Below are 15,344 nucleotides of genomic sequence, written 5' to 3'. Positions count from 1 at the left end.
AGCTTTCTTGATCAGGCTGGTGGTGTTGTTGCTCCAGCTGAGGTTGTCATTCATGTGTACACCCAAGTACTTGTAGCTGGAGACCACTTCCACCGCAGATCCTCTTATGTTCAGGGGGGTGTAGGTGTTTTTGTTCCTTCTGAAGTCCACAATCATCTCCTTTGTCTTCTTCACATTGATGTGAAGGTTATTCTCTCTGCACCAGCTCTCCAGGTGTTCCACCTCCTGCCTGTAGCTGGACTCATCATTGTTTGTGATGCATCCCACCACCGCTGTATCATCTGCAAACTTTACAATGTGACAGCCTGGATGGGTAGCTGCACAATCATATGTGAGCAGAGTAAACAGGAGGGGGCTCAACACACATCCCTGAGGAGAGCCAGTGCTGAGGGTTATGGTGGAGGAGGAGAGGTTGTGGATCCTCACTAACTGTGGTCTGTTTGTTAAAAAGTCTAGTACCCAGTTGCAGATGGAGGGGCTTAGTCCTAGTGTGGATAGTTTGTCCATCAGGGTTTGGGGGATCATGGTGTTGAAGGCGGATGTGAAGTCCACAAAGAGCATACGGACGTAAGAGTTTTTCTGCTCCAGGTGGTTGAGTGCAGTGTGGACCACAGAGGAGATTGCATCCTCTGTTGATCGGTTCTCACGGTATGCGTACTGATGAGGGTCCTCGTTGATGTTGATGGTTGTTTTGATGTGAGTCATGATCAGTTTTTCGAAGCATTTAGCGACTATCGGGGTGAGGGCCACTGGCCGATAGTCATTCAGACCAGTCACTGTAGAGCTCTTTGGGACTGGGATGATGGTGGCAGTCTTCAGGCAGGTGGGAACTGTCTCCAGGATAAGTGAGGTGTTAAAGATGTCTGCCAGCACCTCACAGAGCTGATCAGCACATTCCTTCAACACTTTTCCGGGGATGTTGTCTGGGCCAGTTGCTTTGTGCGGATTAATCCTCCTGAAGGTACTCCTTACTTCTGCTGAGGTCACGCTGAGATGCTCTTCATCCGGTGGTGAGGTGAGTCTGGTGCTGGGTGGTCTGTTCGGGTCTTCAAAGCGTGCATAGAACTTGTTGAGGGCATCAGGCAGAGATGGGTCTTTGGGACATTGTTCACTCCTTCCTTTATAATCTGTTATGCACTTAATGCCCCTCCACATGCTCCGAGGGTCTTGTGAGATGAATTGACCCTCGATCCTCTTTGCATATGTGGCCTTGGCCCTCTTAATACCAGCAACCAGCTCTTTTCTTGTCCTACTCAGCTCCTCTGAGTTTCCAGACCTGAAGGCAGTGTTCCTGGCTTCCAGCAGGGTACGCACCTCTGCATTCAGCCAAGGTTTTCTGTTTGGGTAGCTTTTAACATATCTGATAGTGGAGACTGTGTCAGTACATGTACTAATGTAACCCAGTACTGAGGATGTGTATTGGTCAAGATCAAGCGAACCTCCATTTTCAGCAGCTTCTCTGAAAACCTGCCAGTCTGTTCGATCAAAACAATCTCTCAGTATGGGGCCACTGTCCTGGATCCAACATTTAACTTTCTTTTGTACCGGTCTGGAGCGTCTCAGCGGGGGCATGTAAGCAGGAGCCAGGAAGATTGAGATGTGGTCTGACAGTCCTAGGTGGGGGCGGGGTTCGGCTTTGTATGCATTTTTTACGTTCGAGTAAACACGGTCCAGCGTGCGGTCTCCACGTGTCGGAATCGTCACATGCTGATAAAAGCTTGGGAGACAGTCCTTTAGATTCACGTGGTTAAAGTCTCCGGCTACAACATAAAGAGCCTCGGGGTGTTTGTTCTGCAGCAAGCTGATGATATCATGTAGCTCCTGTAGTGATTCATTAGCATTAGCGTCCGGAGGAATGTAAACAACTGTGATAAAAGTCACTGTGAACTCTCGGGGTAGATAATGTGGCCGACATTTCACTGTTATTTGCTCCAAAGCCTTCGAGCATGAGCTATTTACAACAGTACAGTTCGTGGACCAACTTTTACTCACGTAAATGCACACTCCGCCCCCCCCGTGATTTCCCCGTTAGCTCCCCGTTTCACTTGTTATTCTCAACTTTTTCATTCAACCTTTATTTCTACAGGTAAATCCCATTGAGCCTCAAGGACTCATTTACAAGAGAGACCTGATTTAACAAAGAATGATGACGACAAGGGACAACAGCAACAACAATAAACAGTTATAAAAAGGCACAAATTTTTTTTTTTTTTTTTTTTTTTTTTTTTTACAAATAGGATGGTTAAAAAAAAGAAAAGTAACAAAAAACAGCTAGATTCTAAGGCGAATGTAGAAACCTAAAAACAGGAACATGTCTGCATTGGTCCCTGCCAGGAGTCCAAAAGATTCTTAAAGCTACTTAGAGAGGTCAAAGGTCGAGAGCTTCAGGTCTTTTTACAAGATATTCCAGGAAACAGGAGCGGAGTAGGAGAAGGCCCTTTTGTCTTGTTCAGTCCTCATTGAGGGAACACTGCAGGTAATGATGTCCTGAGAGCGCACGCTGTAGCTGCACTCACACAGAGACACGTAGGAGGAGATGTATGAAGGCAGCAGACCAAGAAGTGATTTAAAGATGAAAATGTACCAGTGAGAGAGTCTGTGAGAAGTTAATGGTGACCAGTTAACCAGTGAATACTGGGTGCAGTGGTGGGTATGGTAGTTACAGCCAGTTGTGAATCTTAGTGCACCATGATAGACAGCATCCAACATCTGCAGCATTCAACATCTGCAGGGTTCTTGTAGGAGCGTTCATGTAAATAATGTCACCGTAATCAATGGAGGGAAGGAAAGTCACAGATACAAGGTGTTTCCTAACATTCAGGGTTAGACAGGATCTGTTTCTGAAAAAGAAACCCAGTTTAACTTTCAGTTTCTTTACCAAGTTTTCCACATGGAGCTTAAAATAGAGATGTGAGTCGACCAAGATACCCAAATCTTTATAGGACTCAAGAAACTCAATCGGGACATCATTTGAGGATGAAATCAGAGGAAGAACTGCTGGGACCAACTTCCTATTTAAAAAAAGCATCCCTTTGGTTTTGTCAGCATTTAGGACAAGTTTGAGGTGGAACAAATCTGTCTGGATGATGTTGAATGCAGATTTCAAAAGCTGGAAGCCTTAGCAACAGTTTTAGCTCGACAATAAACAACTGTGTCATCAGCATAGAAATGTATGGATGCATTAGGGATGTTTTTTACCAACATTACATATGTAGATTGTAAAGAGGGTGGGTCCTAAGACTGAGCCTTGTGGTACACCATTGTTGACTGTTTAATATCTGGAGGAAGTACAGTTATGATGAACACATTGCCTCCGATCTGAAAGATAGTTAGAGACCCAAAAAATGGTGTGATCTGAGAAACCAATTTCTGAGAGTTTATGACACAAGATGTTCTGATCCACAGTGTCAAAAGCTTTAGACCGGTCTAAGAAAAGTGCAGCACAATAATCCTTAGCATCCAGTGCTTCAACAACATCATTAAGAACCTTCAGTGAAGCAGTGGTTGTGCCATGTTGTTTCCTGAAACCAGATTGATGTGGAGGTAAGATGTTAAATGAGTCCAGGTAATTTTTGATTTGAGAGTTTATCAGTTTTTCTAGAACCTTGGCTAAAATGCAGAGTTTAGAGATTGGTCGATAGTTGTTCAGTGAGGTGGGGTCACCTCCCTTCAGCAAAGGAAGAACAAAGGCTGTTTTCCAAGTGTCTGGTTGGAGATTTGTCTTATGGAGAGATTGAAGATGTGGGTCACAGGGACTGTGATGATATGAGCAGCCAGCCTTAAGAAATAAGGTGGAAGTTCATCTGGACCTGCAGATTTTTTAGGATCAAGATCTATTAACAGTTTATTGACCTCACTGACTGAGAACGGAGAAAAAGAGAAGGTGTGATTAACTGAGGATTGACTTGTAGGAGGGATTTGATTTGTAGAAGTTTGGTTATTAAGGGAAGTGGCTGATTTTCCATTAGTAACTGTGTCAAATAAAAAACTAAAAGCAACAAAATGTTTGTTGAAACAGTTCAGGATCTCGTGCTTATTTGACACAGGAACAGAGTTAATGAGAAGTTGTGATGGGAGGTCAGATGATTGGGTGGTGCCTGAGAGAGATTTGATGGTTTTCCAGAATTTGTTAGGGACATTTAGATTTTTGGAGGTCTGAGATAAGAAATAGTTGCGTTTAGCTGCTTCGATGGCAGTTGTGCATTTATTCCTCATCTGTCGAAAACTCAACCAATCAGTGTCTGAGTCAGATTTTCTCACTGCAGCCCAAAGATGATCTCTCCTGTGCAGGAGGTCATCTAGCTCTGGAGCAAACCAGGGGCTGTCTCGTCCCTTTATTCTGAACTGACGAAAAGGAGCATGTTTGTTCACAAAATAAATGAAACTATTATGAAAATAGTTCCAAGCGGAGTTCACATCATCAATTAAAAGAATATAATGACAGTCAAAGTGAGACAGATCCCAGAGGAATGACTGTTCAGAAAAACATTTCAGATCCCTTGTTTGAATTAGTCTGGGCTTAGAAGGTGGAAGTTTAATATCTATGAGTTGCTGTCACACAATGATCACTCAAAATGTTAGCGAATACACCTGTACCAGGGAATTTGTGAGGCATATTTGTTAGAAACAGGTCTAAGATGGAGGACTTTTTAAAGAAGGTTTTTGTTTAGTCTAGTGGGAGAGTCAATGAGTTGGGTTAGATTGAATGACAGGCAACATTCCTTGAATTTATCACAGAGGGGGGTCGACTTATCCCAATCAATGTTGAAATCTCCTGCCAAAAAGATCTCTTTGAATTTTAAATTACCAAGGAATTCTATCAGGGAGGACAGAGCCTCAGGTGCTGCTGAAGGGGGACAATAACAACCCACTACATATAAGATCTGGCCTCCATTGAAAGTGATGTTTACAGCTAAGGCATCAATTTGGTTTGGAATTGTTTTTGAAGACACAAGACTAGCAACCAGAGAATCTCTGATGTAAATAGCGACTCCACCCCCACTTTTTTTTACTATTACAGTGGTAGATGTTAAATCCATTGATTACCAGGTCATTATTCAGTACTGATTTGTTGAGCCATGTTTCAGAAATGAAGATTACATCTGCCCCAGAAGAACTGACCAGAATTTTTAAGGAATCAAGTTTTCTCAGACCCCTCCCTGGGCTGCCACCTTACCATGGTGGAGGGGTTTGAGTGTCCCAATGATCCTAGGAGCTATGCTGTCAGGGGCTTCATGCCCCTAGTAGGGTCACCTAAGGCAGACAGGTCCTAGGTGAGGGACCAGACAAAGTGCAACCCAAACACCCCTATGATGAGAAAAAGAAATGGACTTGATGTTCCCTCGCCCGGACGTGGGTCACCAGAGCCCCACTCTGGAGCCAGGCCTGGAGATGGGGCATGCGGGCAAGCACCTGGTGGCTGGGCTTTTACCCATGGAGCTCGGCAGGGCACAGCCCGAAGAGGAGACATGGGTCCCCCTTCCCATGGGCTCACCACCTGTGGGAGGGGCTAAAGGGGTCAGTTGTAATGTGGGATGGGTGGTGGCCGAGGGCGGGGACCCTGGCGGTCTGACCCTCGGCTACAGAAGCTGGCTATTGGGATGTGGAATGTCACCTCACTGGTGGGGAAGGAGCCTGAGTTGGTGTGTGAGGTCGAGAGGTTCCGGCTACAGATAGTTGGACTCACCTCTACGCATGGCTCTGGCTATGGAACCAGTTTCCTTGAGAGGGGCTGGACACTCTTCCACTCTGGAGATGCCCCTGGTGAGAGGTGCCGAGCAGGAGTGGGCATACTTATTGCCCCCATCTTGGTGCCTGTGCGTTGGGGTTCACCCCAGTGAATGAGAGGGTGGCCTCCCTCCGCCTATGTGTGGGGGGACGGGTTCTGACTGTCGTTTGTGCTTATGCACCAAATGGCAGTTCAGATTATCCACCCTTTTTGGAGTCCTTGGAGGGGGTACTGGAAAGTGTACCTCCTGGGGACTCCCTTGTTCTGCTGGGGGATTTCAATGCTCACGTGGGCAATGACAGTGATATCTGGAGGGGTGTGGTTGGGAGGAACGGCCCCCATGATCTGAACCCGAGTGGCCACATGTCTTGGACACTCGGGTGAAGAGAGGGGCGGAGCTGTCCACTGATCACTACCTGGTGGTGAGTTGGCTCCGATGGCGGGGGAGGATGCCGGTCAGACCTAGCAGGCCCAAACGTATTGTGAGGGTTTAATGGGAACGTCTGGCAGAGTCTCTTGTGAGACGGAGCTTTAACTCCCACCTCCGGGAGAACTTCGAAACATGTTCCAGGGGTAGGTGGGGGACATTGAGTCCGAGTGGGCCATGTTCCGTGCCTCTATTGTCGAGGTAGCTTACAAGAGCTGCGGCCGCAAGGTTGTCGGTGCCTGTCGCTTGGACTTCTGGGAAGATGGCGCCGGTGCTGGTGGCTTGCCGTTCACCTCTGTCTGTTTTGATTGTTTTTTTTTGTTTTTGTCATTTTTCTTTGGTGACATCAACTCACTGCTTGTTTATGATCGCCAACAACTTTTAAATATACAATTATCTACTGCAAACCCCGCCTTGTTAGACCACTTTGATCAGGGCTCTGGACCCCCACCCCCTCTGCTTGTTGATGTCCCGGTGTACCTGCAGCGCGCAATGTTTCTGCCTGCCCGAAAACATCGCTCCAGGCACCGTGGGAGACGTGCCGGCCGTCTCGTGAGGATTAAAGCCAGCATCAAGCTCTCTGCTGCTTTGTCATCTGCTGCTGACCATCAGATGTTAAACTGTTCATCCGGATGCTTCGTTGACCCACTCAACTCCAGCTCGCTCCAGGTGCCCGGGCCTGGTACGCGCAGCGGCTGCACGCGTGGCCGCGCAAGTGGTTTCGGCCGTCTCCAGTGGAACTTAACCAACTCCGGACCTTCTGCTGCATCATCTTCTGCCAACCATCTGCTGGATATTCGCCTGTCCGTGTCAGATTTTTTTCACTACTTTGCTCATATATCGTGGTGTCCTTGATCAAGACACTTACATTTTAACTGCTTCTTGCAGTTAAATTAAATAGCTGCCCATTGTTGTCCTTGTGTGTATATCACGTGTGTGAGGGGTCAAATGCAAAGAAGAAATTTGGTCATTGTATGAGCACATGCAGTACAACAATAACACGTAGTATTTTCACTTTCAAAGAGGTTTATATTTATGTCAGATTGAACCCATTCTCAGATGAGTGTGGAATCAAAAGACAGCAAGCAACTTGTTTAAAAAAAAGCTATAGATGACATGTTTCAAAGACAGAAGAGTTGATCCAAAGTGATGTGCCGTAACATCCAGACTATAAGCAGCTACTTTTTCCACACACTTTGAACACCACAGCTTATACAATGCTGCGGCTAATTTATGCTTTTTACTGTTATTTATTTTTTTAACGGGCTAACGAGCTTCATGCCATCAAAACAGTTAGCCTCGTCACACCTGGGCGCTCACGTAGCTGCCCAATACACGTATCTCTTGGGGGGTGGGTCCTCGTGACTCAATAAGACTACCTGAATAAATAAAACTAAAAAAACAAATCTGACCAATGAAATTACCAAACTGGTCACAGTTGACCAATGAAAATAGGTTTCACTGGTCCGCTGGGGAGTGGGGGGAACTTTGTTTACCCTCCTCGTTCTCTCCTTCCCTCCCCATTGTGCCCCCAGAGTGGGGGGACCTGTTTTATCCCCCCCTTTCTGGGGGCACAACAATTTGCAGCCACTTGAAATAAGTATGAATCGTGCATTAATGTGTCACTCCGAGCTCGGTGGGAGGCTTGGATGACCGGCGGCGAGAAATCGATTACAGCTTGCAGTCCCAACTGCAGCGGCCACTCATTGCTACCTGCGAGCAGGCCAACAGCACTTACCCATTAACTTTAAATTAGAATGAGGTGCCAAGAAGTGTTCTTTAAACAAGTGATACAGAAATATTTTAAGTGCCCACAAGCCCAAACTACAGACAGAGCACCATCAAAAATTTAATTTTAAGAGTTGGAATGCTGAAATTAGGTCAACCAAAAAGTTCCTCTCACCCCAAAACAACTCACCTTATTCCCAGTGCAAGCATTTAGAAATTACCCTAAAACAAAACCTCTGAGAATGTAAATATATAGACTTATTTTATTTTTGTTTAAAAGCTGTATGAGAAGATAAAAACTGTATGAGCTGTATAGAGAATGTATGTATGTATTAAGAAGAATGTGTCTAAAAAATGTGAACTTGAAGAGAATGGGTGCTGATTTTCCAATAATCTGAAAAAGGTGATTACGGACAGGTTTTGTGTCGTGTAATGCTGGTTAAAAAAAATGTCACCGGTTAATGACGAACCCAACTGTGGTTTTCCAGTGGGTATGCTTTTATCTACACCCCACCCACCACCAAGGTAAAGGACAAACTTTCCCTTTTGACAAAAATTACCACACACACTAGTTTCACTTGTAAACCTTAAAAGCCACGAAGAACAAGAATACTACCTCTTCAAAAGCAATCTACCTTTATTCATTTAATAAATTTGACTAAAGCCCTATTCGCACGGGATTAGTTTTACCTAAGGACCACATGTAATGAATAAATTACTCCCCAATATCTGCTTTTTATGTGGCGCATTCGCACGGGATAATCAAAGCCTGAGATTTAGTTGAAATTTATGGACATCTTCCGTATATGACGTTAACGCGCTGCAAGTTGCATTAAGCTCAGATGACCAACCTGTCACCGTCCGCGCACGTCCGTTGACCCGCCAGTTGAAATGGACTTGTGATCTGTCCAGAGTGTCCCCCACCTTTTGCACAGAAATGGTTGGACATGGGCACCAGTGACCCCCGCTAGCCGAAAAGGAAGAAGCGGGTAAATATAATGGATGGATGGATGGATTGATCAGCTGATCACCGGCTGCGTGCATCTCTGCACCTGCTGTCATTTATGGTGAAGGAAGTAGCAGCATCTACCAAAGCCGAAGCGAGCAGCGCATTCATTTAAAAAAGCCTTGTTCTATATTTTTCTAAATGATTTTGCTGAGAAAACAAAAACAAAAAACTAAAAGAGTCTAATTACTTATCGGAGCCTGCCCATTTCTGTCCAAATCACAAAGATGCCTATTTGCATTGGATTAGTATTATCACAGGACCTCAGAGTTTAGCAAAATATAGTAGGTAATTTGCAGGGGAATTTTTACGTTACAAATTATGGACATGACCAATTCGCATGGGATTAACAACAAAGACGATCTCTGTAGTTATTACAAAAGCATGTGGTCCCTAGGTAAAACTACAAAGTAATCCCGCGTGAATACGGCTCAAGTTTTATACTTTTGTTCAGTGGCACCTATATCCTTTAATTGCAGTTACACACAATATCTTCTGAGCATTTTATTTACACTTCATAAATGTATATTTCAAATATGGTTGTTAACATTACATTAAAGATGCAAATGTCAAACTCACCTTCATCGTCTGCTCATAGTCTCAGGGAAACATTACTGGTTTACGACCTTATAAAGTTGTAATAGAGTCTGTGCTTCCATTTAAGTAGATCCTTATAGTAAATATAATGAGCTACTCACTGATATGAGGCGCTGGGAGAATTCGAGCAGCTCGCACTGGCCCATGACGCACCGAGAACAGCTCCTGGGCTTCTCCTACCAACTGAGAAGAAAGGCTACAGTCAAATATAATGTAAAATGTTTTTATCATAGAAGTATTATGCACTGAACAATACAGACAGCCATTCAAATGACTGTTATGTTAACGATGAAGTTACCCATTAGGAATTCCAAAGTTGTCCAACTGAACTCCTGTCATTGTTCTCTAAAAGAAGAGCACTATAACACTTCAACTCGAGGATTTTTTTTCTTCTTGTTGGTAGATTTACAGAACTGTAACATAATCAGTTAAATAAAGTTCCAACCTAATATCAAGGCAAACATCTACTAAGTGCAATCTGACTATTATAACCCCATTTCACTTTTGCAAGTTGGAAAAGGGTTGCAAAAAATAAATAAATAAAAATAAATAAATAAAAATTGCTTTCTTTAGGTCGAGGGTGATGTTCTGCCTCAAGTGGAGGATCAAGTGGAGGAGTTCAAGTATCTCTGGGTTTTGTTCACGAGGGAGGAAAGAATGGAGCATGAGATTGACAGATGGATTGGTGCAGTGTCTGCAGTATTGTGGACTCTGTGCCGGTCCATTGTGGTGAAGAGGGAGCTGAGCTGTAAGGCAAAGCTCTCTGTTTACTGGTCGGTCTACGTTCCTCCCCTCACCTCTGGTCATGAACTCTGGTAGAGACTGAAGGAATGAGATCAGGAGGTTGAAATGAGTTTCCTCTGCAGAGCTGGACTCTCCCTTAGAGACAGGGTGAGAAGTTCAGTTATCAGGAGAGACTCAGAGTAGAACCGCTGCTCCTCCACATCCAGAGGAACCAGTTGAGGAGGTTCATCATCTGGTAAGGATGCTCCCTGGGCACCTCCCTAGGGAGGTGCCTCGGGCATGTCCGACAGAGGAAACCCCCGGGGAAGACCCAGGACACACTGGAGAGTTTATGTCTCTCTGTTGGTCTGGGAACATCTTGGAGTCCTCCCAGAAGAGCTGGAAGAGGCTGTGGAGAGAGATGTCTGGACCTCCCTGCTCAAAATGCTGCCCCCAAGACATGAGAACAGAACAAGAGGAAGATGATGGATGGATGGATGGATGGATGGATGGATGGATGGATGGATGGATGGATGGATGGATGGATGGATGGACGGACGGACGGATGGATGTCTTAGGTTTACATTATGTATTGAGATGCATGGCTGTACAAAGATAATGTCAAAACAACTTTTTTATGTATCTGATACTAACATGCATGACCAGCAACGTTGCCCTATATACAGTGTATTGGTCACATTAAAAGTTTAAGGAATAAAGTTATACAAGAATTAAAATTAGCTCAATCTTAATTTTATATTAACATCATGAATGAGGCAAAAGGTAATAATAAACTGATTTGGAACCCAGACCCAGACTGGTGGTCATTCCATATGTTGCGGGAGTATCAGAGAAACTGAGACGGTTATTTTCTAAACACAACGTCCCAGTGGCTTTTTGTTTTTTTGAATGTCCAGAGATTTAACTTTTTTAAATTATTCTACTTGGATTACTGAGCATGCATTGGGATACCTTAGCTTTTAGCTCTTCCTGACTCTTAGTTCTTCAATGAATGCTCTCCCAACACTTACACTGAACAGAACTGATGAGGACAGAAAGGAACTCAACAGAAACTGCAGAAGAAGAATGAATCTTCAGAACAGGGTCTTCCAGAAAAGGACCCTCCTCGTTGTGCACTGCTGGTCAGGAAACACTGACTGCACATCTCCTCCAGATCAAAAACGCTTTGAACAGATTCAGCCTTCAGTTGTTCAAATATGAAACATAATAACATTGAACAAACCAGGTAATCAAAGTGCACCTGACTTCCTAAAAGATACGGTTCAACCTGCTCTTGATAGATAAATTCAGTCTGGTGTCCCCTTGTAAGAAAGCTTACAACAGTAGTACAAGCTGAAAGTTCCAGGAGAAACTCGGACAGGGACTGTCACGATGCAGCCATTTTAAAATTTTAATTGGACCGTACTATGTGCCGGGCATGCTCTCAGCTACCACACAAATTTTCAGCTTAATATCTCTAAAAATGGCTGATTTTGTGGTATTTTTCCTTTTTAGCACAGGCAGCCATCTTGGATTTTTGATTTGCAATCAGTCAACCAGAGATTGTTCTCAGCTACAAAAACACCAACTTTCAGCTGAATAGCTCTAAAAACATCTGAGTTATATCTACTTTAAATTAGCTTTGGTGGCCATCTTGAATTTTTAGATTTGAATTCATAATGTGTTGTGCATCGCTGTCAGCTACCACCACGAACTTCAGCTCAATATCTTTAAAAATAGCCGAGTTATATGTTTTTTCTCTTTTAGCTAAGGCAGCCATCTTGGGTTTTTAATTTGTATCAAGAATGTATAAACTCTCAGCTATGACCAAGCCACATTTCAAGAATCAAGGTGTCTTTATTGTCATTCACATCATATGTGGTACATGTGGTGGAATGAAATTGTGTACGCAGGGTCCCAGTTACATCCAACAAAAGTATCAAATGTAAAAAAACAAACAGTAATAAGATCTAAGATATGAACTAAGAAATACACTAAACTAAGCTTTCAGCTTTCAGATCAATATTCCAATGAATGACTGAGTTAGAGTCAATTTAGAGTTTTCTGAGGTAGCTGTGGCAGCCATCTTGAACCAACATGGCTCCAAAAGTTAATCAGTATTTTGTTCAGAGAGCTCTCCGCTCTCGGTCATGTGACCTCACGGTGTCAGTTAGAGGCTGTGAAGAGTTCTGTCAGTGCTTTTAATTAGAAAAGTGGTGTCTTTGTTTACCAATTACGTCACCATGGTAACCGGAAACACCAACGACAGTAACAGCACGCATGACGGTGCCGAGCCGGTCACTCTGATGTAACGGGTGGGGGGACACGTTGAGGTTCGGGCCACAGTAAAGTTGAAGGAACAGTGAGACCGTTTTCAGGTGGAAAACACTGGGTTCCTTTCAAGGCAGTCCCCAGCACGTGTAAAACGTGTGTACGTGACACATGCACACGTTTTACACATTTTGTCACCTGCTACATTAGATACCGCAACCGTCTGACAGAATCCTGGAAAATACTTGATGCACTAAAAAGGACATTATTTTACATTTGTCATCTACTTCACTGATCAAACAAGGACTTTCCAACCTGTTTGGTATTAAATAACATTTAGGGATGGACAAAGATTTGTTGAATGGTTCAGAATTTAAATTCTTGGGACTACTGGAGTTTTTAGAAAGGAAACAGAAAGCTCTAAAGTGTAAAACACTAATGGACACGTGTGCATGCGTACACAGTCCAGATTAGGCTTCCTGTATGCGTGTGGCATGCATGTATAATATTAGTTCGCTGGCCTTTGTGGACCTTAGCGGTGTTTGGTGTGTGTAATGCCACATTGTTTTAAGTGCAGAATGCCCCACTTTTGTTGCTTCTGTATACACTAAATTACAGTAAAAGCCTGCATTATCACTTTACTGGTGCATTAATCTGTTTGTTTTAAACCTTTAAACCTATCTGAAGGGATGATCACTCTTTTGTGCAATCAGTAGCCTTTTAAAAGTGGATGCTTTAAAGCTGTGTCTTTATTTAAAGTGCTTCAGCACAGGTGGATTAACACCAGACACCAGTACAATGAACAAGCACTAGTAGCTGAGATAAAAAGAAGCTGGCAGCGTAGAGAATTCCTTTGCAGGCAAATGGACCTGCAAGGTACAATAATGGAATTTGTAGGATTAAAATGGGAAGGGAAGGACTGGAGGTTAATGCGTAGGGTTTTTGTGCATTACTCCACAGCTCATCCTCACCGTATGTGGCTGTGTGACATCCCCGGCCATCAACAATCCCAGCATTACATTAGTCGCACAGACCATGCAATATGCTAAATGGCTTTTTCAAAGTTCATTTTCAAACGTACAGACATTTATTATAATCTTTTTCTGCATGTGTTTGAATGGGTTTTTTGAGTTGTTGTTATTTTAATCCCAGTATCTGCTCTTCGGTTTTAATCTCTCACATGCAATGCTATGAACTGTTAACAGATCTCTGGACCGTATTCACTAATGGATATACACAAACACAGTGCTGCACCTGCTGGGGATGTGAAGGGAGATACTGCTGGAACCACAGGTGGTCGGTTGTGGCTCTGGCAACAGGAGCACGACTAAACAGAAGCATCCTGCTGTTTGATGGTCATCAAATACTGCTACGATTTACATGAGTCAGAAACAAATGTGTCCATCCATCCATCCATCCATCCATGCAGCCATCCATCCATCCATCCATCCAAGCAGCCATCCAGCCATCATCTTCCTCTTGTTCTGGACTCAGGTCTCGGGGGCAGTATCTTGAGCAGGGAGGTCCACACTTCTCTCTCCACAGCCTCTTCCAGCTCTTCTGGGAGGACTCCAAGATGTTCCCAGACCAACAGAGAGACACAGTCTCTCCAGCGTGTCCTGGGTCTTCTCCGGGGTCTCCTCCCAGTCGGTCATGTCCAAAGCACCTCCCTACGAAGGTGCCCAGGAAGCATCCTTACCAGATGAACCACCTCAACTGTCTCCTCTGGATGTGGAGGAGCAGTGGTTCTACTCCAAGTCTCTCCTGATAACTGAACTTCTCACCCTGTCTCTGAGGGAGAGTCCAGCTACCCTGCAGAGGAAACTCATTTCAACCTCCTGGATCCACAATCTCATTCTTTCAGTCTCTACCCAGAGATCATGACCAGAGGAGCTTTGCCTTACAGCTCAGCTCTCTCTTCACCATAACGGACCAGCACATGAAAAACCTATGTTTAAAGTATCAAATATACTACGGTATGTATATCAAGTGCAATTTCCTTAGAAGGTACTGGCAATACAAATTAGTACAAAATTGTAGGTTATAAGATCTACAATTACTAAATAAAATAAATATTATCTACAGAAAAAAACATAAACCTGGCTATTTCAAAATATCAACTATGAATTGTGTCAGTTCAAACATTCACTCAACCTTTATTTCCACAGGTTAGTCCCATTGAGCCTCGAGGACTCATTTACAAGAGAGACCCGATTTTAACAAAGAGTGATGACAACAATGGACAGTTATAAAAAGGCAGACAGATTTTTTTTAATTTTTTACAGATAAGATGGCAAAAAAAAAAAAGTTTAAAAAAAAAACAGCTAGACTTGAAGGTGAATGTAGAAAACTAAAAACAGGAACATGTCTGCATTGGTCCCTGCCAGGAGTCCAACAGATTAAAACTGTTGCTAAGGCTTTCCAGCTTCTGAAATCTGCATTCAACATCCTCCAGACAGATTTGTTCCACCTCAAACTTGTCCTAAATGCCGAAAAAACCAAAGGGATGCTTTTTTCAAACAGGAAGTTGGTCCCAGCAGTTCTTCCTCCGATTTTATCCTCAAATGGTGTCCCCATTGAGTTTGTTGATTCCTATAAATATTTGGGTATCTTGGTCGACTCACATCTTTCTTTTAAGCTCCATGTGGAAAACTTGGTAAAGAAACTGAAAGTTAAACTGGGTTTCTTTTTCAGAAACAAATCCTGTCTAACTCTGAATGTTAGGAAACACCTTGTATCTGTGACTTTCCTTCCCTCAATTGATTTTGGTGATATTATTTACATGAACGCTCCTACAAGAACCCTGCAGATGTTGGATGCTGTCTATCATGGTGCACTAAGATTCATAACTGGCTGTGATTATC

At 43.6% G+C, this 15,344-nt stretch overlaps 1 protein-coding gene across 1 annotated transcript in view; it reads right to left on the bottom strand.

Moving 5' to 3' along the window:
* Positions 1-15,344, bottom strand: part of bcas3 (BCAS3 microtubule associated cell migration factor) — a 640,166-nt gene that overhangs the window by 594,726 nt on the left and 30,096 nt on the right. The window contains exon 6 of the mRNA XM_037677974.1: positions 9,588-9,669. Within this exon, the coding sequence (XP_037533902.1) occupies positions 9,588-9,669 (82 nt within the window). The remainder of the gene's footprint in view (positions 1-9,587; positions 9,670-15,344) is intronic.

This window comes from Nematolebias whitei, chromosome 6, assembly GCF_014905685.2.
Source record: "Nematolebias whitei isolate Nwh7 chromosome 6, NemWhi1, whole genome shotgun sequence".
NCBI lineage: Eukaryota > Metazoa > Chordata > Actinopteri > Cyprinodontiformes > Rivulidae > Nematolebias > Nematolebias whitei.
The sequence above is the reverse complement of the archived record's forward strand: the minus strand, read 5'-3'. Positions and strand labels throughout refer to the sequence as shown.